Here is a 7,022-nt window from a genome sequence, read left to right on the forward strand (position 1 = left end):
ATAGGACGAAACTTTCATTGACTTTTACAGAAAAGCGGATGGAATGGGTGGTTCCATTTATTAAACTTGCCTAAATGTAGTAAACATCTTCAAAGAAACAGTGAACCAGATACCGTTCTTGTTGCTGATTATACACTTAATTTGTTTTTCTAGATCAGAGGTCTGCAACCTGTGGCTCTGGAGGCACATGTGGCTCTCTTGGCCCGCCACGCTGGTTTATAAACCACCAAAAATGACAAATAGTGCTATTTTGCGGTGTGTATTTGTATAAATGGAATAAGAAAGGCTAAACTGCAGTTTTTATAAATATGAAATGCAGGAAAATACATTATTTACTATATATATATTATTTATTTATAATATATTATTTATTATTACTTTTTTCACATAAGTTTAAATTTTTGTAAAAACCCAATAATAAATAAAAGTGAGCTTCTTTTTGAGAAACAAAACAATTTTTAGAATTCATATTCAAAGAATCAATAAAAGCGTCATGTAGCTTTGGCGACTGTAGACAAAGTCCCCCCCCCCCCCAAAAAAAAAGAGAAAAGAAAGTGTAGCCTATGCCTGTGCTTTAATGTTATGTAGCTGCAATTATTTACAGATCCCCGCAATGATCTACTACTACTTTGTTAGGTGTCATTAAAATAGCGGGTACAAAATAAAAATAATTAACAACAAATTGGGTTTTAGTGGGGCTCGGGTCCTTTCAACTTGCTGATTTTGGCACGCGTGGCAAAGTTTGGACCCCGCTGGTGTAGCGTGTCAGGAAGCGCGAGACAGTCGGAGGCGGACTCGGCGCGTGTCAGCTGAATGGAGCAGGCAGGAGGAAGTGGCCCCTGGTGCAGTTCCACACCTTTCCGTTGTAGCAGCAGCAGCAGTGCGGATAGCTCCAGTTAAAGGAGGAAGACAAGAGCCGAGACAATTTACCGACTCTGCGCGAAAGTAAAACAGGTAAGTAACTTAAACGGAACACGCCTCTCCTACCACTAAAGCGTGTCGCTTATGATATTTTTTATGGAAACAGACATTTGTTGCCCTGATTCGGTTAGTTCACTGCAGCTAACTCCTGTTAGCTACTTAGCATAGCGTGCTAGCTAACGAGCTAACTAGCCGTCTTAACAGACAGTCTAGCAGTAGCTTGCTAATTTTTTCCACGGCTGACCCTCCCCCTAAATCTCTTTTCAGCGTGGCCAGCGTTTCATGGACGGCGCGTTCCTGCCCGCGGACTAGCAGGGCTTCGTTTTCCGAAGTCGTTTCCCAAGCAGCGCGGCGAAGTTGCCCGGCGTGAGCCGACGTTAAGCCGCTGTTTCTCCGCCCTGCGAGCAGCGGGGAGAACAAGGGCGCACCCGGTGAGGAGGACCCGCCACATCCTAACAGCAGAGGAAATCATCTACAAGTATCGCGGCTTTTGTTGGAGGTCCTGGTCACCCACGAGGGGAGGGGACCTGTGCGGTTTCTAGTCGTCGCGGCCTGTGTTCACCTCGTATCTTTTTATCTTCCTTTTTATTTTTACTGAACAATGAACGACCTGCAACAGCTGCTGCCAAGTTCTTAGTCCGATCGTGTCATGTTGTGTGTAGGCCGAGAGGATATTATCTGAGCATAAATGCCCCTGCACCTAACAAGATCCAGACAGACTTTGAGGTAAAAAGTCAAGCATGTGTGTATATTTTTGACTTTATTCCCTTTAGAAATCAAAATATCCCCCCCCCTCCCTCACCACCATAGGGCTCCACCTGTAAGCCTGTCATAGACTGTGAGCTGCATTCCAAGTGAACATCAAGACGTTGTCACGTTTTCTTATTAGGAACAAAGTATTTATGCCCAAGAGTTCAAAATGGGGAAAATGCTGTCAAAGATCTTTGGCAACAAGGAGATGAGAATATTAATGCTCGGACTCGACGCCGCTGGGAAGACGACGATCCTTTACAAACTGAAACTGGGACAGTCGGTGACCACCATCCCCACGGTCGGCTTCAACGTGGAAACGGTCACCTACAAAAACGTCAAGTTCAACGTCTGGGACGTCGGAGGCCAGGACAAGATACGGCCCCTGTGGCGGCACTACTACACGGGGACCCAGGGCTTGATTTTTGTGGTGGATTGCGCCGACAGGGATCGCATCGACGAGGCGAGGCAGGAGCTCCACCGCATCATCAACGACCGCGAGATGAGGGATGCCATGATCTTGATATTTGCCAACAAGCAAGACCTCCCGGACGCCATGAAGCCGCACGAAATCCAAGAGAAGCTGGGGCTGACCCGGATCAGAGATAGGAATTGGTACGTTCAGCCCTCCTGTGCGACCACAGGTGACGGACTGTATGAGGGTCTGACATGGTTAACCTCGAATTACAAGTCTTAATGATTGAGTGCTGACTGTTTTAGGTCAAAGCTACAATGTCGCAAGTAACAATTTACTCTTCAAAATGAGAATGCTTAAAGAAAAAGTTGATTATCTCAGTTTATTTTTATTACCTTTTATCTTTTTGACTAATTTATCTTTAACTGGGTTTGCCGGCTTAAAGTTTGCTTGTGTTCTGTAGCAGGCATTTATCCCATTCTTTATTGCTTGGGCTTGTTTGGAGGACGAAAAAAAAAATGGAGTTAACTGGTTTGTGAGGTCAAAGCCACAGAGATCACCATCTTTGCCTGTTATTTTTCTTTCTATTTGAAATCTTTTTTTTTTTGTTTTGTTTCCTAAGGACATTCTTGGACTTGGGCTGTTTCAAAGTCCTTTTGATTCTGTTGGGTTGAACTTTGACAGTGAACTCTTTATTGTCATGTAGCCTACTTGAAGGACACAGTACTGTGATTTATAGTTTTCCTTCTCTGGTAATCAAAAGCTGGGGTAAATGCAAGAAAAGAAAACATTGCCCATCTTTACATGTCCGGTCTGATTAAAACAACACATCCCCCCCCCCCCCCCCACCTCAAATACAATAACTTGGGCTTTTCTAGTTACTGATGGACCTGGTTCATGTCTCACTATAATGTGGGGGTGTTAAACAAAAGGGCCACCAGTAGCCTCAGCGCGGGCCCCTCAGTCTGACACCACAGCTGATTGGTCTCAGTATTGGGACCTCATATGATAGCTTATATCTGTAGCATGACTACATACGTACATTAATCCTACATCAGAGCCCATGTGTTGGCACGGTCAGATCAGAGAGCTGTTGAGAAGTGAGATGTTGAAGCCTGTGGTGCAGCTCCTATTCCTTAATTGACTGGGGGAAACTATGTACAGAACAATGTCATTGTAATGTCTTATTAAAAAAGTGATTTTAAATTTTTTTACGCCTCTTTTTTTTTTTTCTTTTTCTCCAAGGCTTAGCCCATCATTAGTCGCACTTGCATTGAAGACATTCTTGTGATGCTATCCACTACAATGTCGCAAGGCTTCATAGCTGATGTTTGGCTTTCAATTGTTGGCTGAAACCTGTCCTGCAGTAAGTCGTCTGATGCTTACCGCGCACTTTTACAAGGTGCTGAAGTGTAAATTTGGTGGGAAGGCACTCTAATCACGCTAAAAATTAAAAACAAACATTGATTCGATGCAGTGACATTTACGTTTTATTGGGTTTTTCACCAGCAGATGTTTCCGAACATCCAAACGTGTTTGTCTTGTAGCTGCAGGGAATGGTGTAGTAGCAGCCTTCTTTGAGCCAGCTGACTGGCAGTGCACATCTATGTGTGGACAAGGGCGGCAGTGTTCATATATACTGCATTCAGCCAGAGAAAACAAAGCTTACCGTGACACTTTCTCTGGAATCCTATTAAAGGGAGTTTAAGCTGCAAGTTTTTGTTTTGTTAATTTTCCAGAGTTTTTGCTCAATTCTAACCCTAAAAATATCATAAACACATAAATGTCAGATCTTAAATTTCATTCAGATACATCTTAAATGTGTTTATTTTCTCATTAACTGCTTTTCCATCAACTTTTCTGCCTAACAGTAAGCTAATTTCCCATTAAACTGCTTTATTGATGCTTTAGAACAATTGAAATGAAAACACTGGTGTTATCCACTAATAAATAAAATGCACATCTAAGAAGGTTTAGAAACTGGGAGTAGTGAACTTAAACTTGGTTATGAGTAACCCTTGTTAAGATTACAATATACTGAAGTTGTGTAAAAGCAAAGAAATCTAGACTTTATTCAAAGAGGCTGAACATAATTTCTAAAGCTGTTAACATGTTTGTAATCCATGTAGTTCTTAGCTTAAAAAGTCGTGCGTTAGATTTAAAACTGCCAGAAACCCTGTTTTAATATGTGGTTTAAAGAAAACAATATTGAAAGTGAGCACTCATTGGTTAAAAAAAAAAAAACCCTGCCTCAACATCCTCTATTTTTTTGTGAATAGTTAACGATTCAAGCACGGATTGAAAGCTGGCCTCAGTTCCCGCCCCATTCAACAGTGAAAATGTGGCAAACAGGAAGTCCAGTCGCTGTTCAATTTTCAAAAAGACACACATTTGTTTGCAAGAAAAAGCTGGATGGGCCTCGCCGATGTTCAGCTGAACTGTGGATTCTTTTTTAACGTTTCACGCTGGTGCCGCCGAGCCACGCTAGGGTTGGTGCCGGGCTGTCAGCTGCAACTTCCTGAGTTTGCCTCAGCTTGAGACGTGGCCTCACAAAGCAAATCTGTTGCTCTTTAGCGTGTCGTGCAAGGCCGCTGTTTGGAGCGGATCGCTTTCACAATGTGATCCTCACAGTATGATGACCAGCAAATACAGCACAGCTGTTTTTAACTGGAAAAGTTTGAGCCCAAGTGTTTTAACAAGACACAGCAGCAGCAATTCCTTTTCTCCCTTTTTGTTATTGATAATGTTAAATAAGTTTTGTATTGCTCCATTCGTTTTACATAGACCTCTAGGCAATGACAGAATAAACGATGTTTAATGTGTAGATCATTAACCAGCTTATCTTAGATTGTTGGTGGATCTTTCTGCTCGAGCAGCCATCCTGCAGTCACAGCATGACAATTGTGGTTTTTAAACCGTTTTACCTTAAGCAGAGTGATGGCTGGCACTCCTTTACTTCTCACACCACTCCACGTCTTTTTATGTTACCAAAAATATAAGCTATCAGTCTGCAGTGACAGGCCAGGGAGGGTCTTTGCTGGACTAGTTTATGCTCCTTAAAGCCGTAGACAACTGACACATTTTCTAACATCTACTTAAAAGTACTTTAAACCAGCTTCCTCGTGCATGTTGAAGAAAAGCTTCCCCACAATATGACGCTGCCACGTCTTCCTGTTGGGACTGTTTGTTTTATGCATTTTGTATGAAGAGTTGTGTTCTGGTCTCATCTGTACAGTGGACCTGCCTCCCCTGGCTACACCACTTAAACTACAAACAGAGGATATTGTTGTTTTTCTTTTGGCAGTTCCTTTCTTCTTGTCACTTTTTTTCCTTAGTACCGGATCCGAGGGGCACAGCTAGCAAGTGTCCTGCTGACAGATTGGATATTTTTTAGCACTGAGTTACTCTGTGATTCAGATTCTTTTGCTGCCAAGGACTTTAAACCATAGGAACGGTGTGATTAAAACCTTCAGTGGTTTTAAAACCTTGACATTGGTAACCAGCTCATGCCTACAACTGATCTATAGTCGTTGTAGTTCAGTTAAAGGTTATGCGTTTGGATCAGAGCCAGTGAAACCATATTTTCTGTGCCCCTCTTAAAGTTCTCAATATTTTTTATAAGATTTGAATGTTTAATAAATGATACTAAGGGGAGAATTGATTGAATATAATTTTGCTATTTATATTCTTTGATGTTTTGATAGGCAAGCCATTTGCGTTAGAGCATCGGAGCAATCAGGGTATGACCTTGACTGACACTTTTGATTAATTATTCTGATTGGATGAAGAGTGACACAAAAGGTGTTGATTGGCCAGGAGCACAGAGAGCTCCATCTTTAACCAATTAGAGAACAGCATGAAGTCACATGGAAGCCAAACTTTTAGGACGTACGTATTCATCTAGTGTGGAAACATTAAAATTATGAGGCCTACACCAAAAATAATATGCTAATTTTAATTTCATAGTTTATATTTACCCTCTATGCCCTTTTTCTGTAATTTTGAAAAAAAAAATAAAGTTAGGTAAAAAATTACCGGCCCCAGAGGGTTTTGCTAGATAGCGTTGGCCAGTCCCAGTTATGCCAGTTTATTAATTAAAAAGTTGTGTTTTCTAAACCCCTCAGATTTATTATATCAGTTCTTGGGTTTAAAGTCCCGTTAATGAGATACCAAAGAAACAGGGTGTCTGGATTTTTAAGTAATGCGGCATTACCCCTCCCCTGCCTGTTGCTGCTTCGTACTGCTTTGTTTACAAGAAAGACAAACCCAGCCGTTGGGAAACATTTCCGGTCATTAAAAACAGAGTCATAGAGCCAAAGCAAAATTAGCCAACTGTACATGCTGTGGGAGTAGATAGCTTGGTATTTATCCAGCTGATTTCGGCTTGATAGGGTTTTTTTGTCTAGAAAGAGCAGGTCTGCTTCTCTATGTAATAAACATGATAATTCTATAGTCTTAATTATGTGTGAAATCAATACCATGAGATGTAGTACACAGCAAAACTGTTTTAATTATCTTATATTATTTTAGCGCTAGTAAGACTTAAGATAAAGCCACAAATAGCACATTATGCCTGACCGTTTCTCTGTAAGCACAATGAAACTAGAACTTTTTACTCTGTTCGGTGTTTTGTTGTGGGTTATAAAACAATTTTTACAAAGCATAATAAATACAATTTTCACGATTACATTTTAAGCTAAAAAATACATACAGTATATGTAAACTAAGAGGCAACTAGACGAGCGTTCATCATATGTGTCCCATTCAGGGACATGGGAGTTTTCAGGCATTGCGTTTGTTGTTCGTAAAATCTGCTGCCTTAGCAAGTTGCTCATGAGGCGTCAGGATGTTTGCTTTAGCACCACAGAGGTTTCTGTCAGGCAGGTCAGGTGACACAGATTTGACTTCTAAAGATGCAGAGATTTAAGACTTCCTT

At 41.3% G+C, this 7,022-nt stretch overlaps 1 protein-coding gene across 1 annotated transcript; it reads left to right on the plus strand.

The window, feature by feature from the left end:
- Positions 1 to 780: 780 nt before the first annotated feature.
- LOC105917616 (ADP-ribosylation factor 6) lies at positions 781 to 3,296 on the plus strand. Its single transcript, XM_012852475.3, has 2 exons — positions 781 to 954; positions 1,189 to 3,296. The coding sequence occupies exon 2, from the start codon at positions 1,841 to 1,843 to the stop codon at positions 2,366 to 2,368; it is 528 nt and encodes a 175-aa protein (XP_012707929.1). The 5' UTR covers positions 781 to 954; positions 1,189 to 1,840; the 3' UTR covers positions 2,369 to 3,296.
- The last annotated feature ends 3,726 nt before the right edge of the window (positions 3,297 to 7,022 follow it).

Source organism: Fundulus heteroclitus, chromosome 19 (genome assembly GCF_011125445.2).
Source record: "Fundulus heteroclitus isolate FHET01 chromosome 19, MU-UCD_Fhet_4.1, whole genome shotgun sequence".
NCBI lineage: Eukaryota > Metazoa > Chordata > Actinopteri > Cyprinodontiformes > Fundulidae > Fundulus > Fundulus heteroclitus.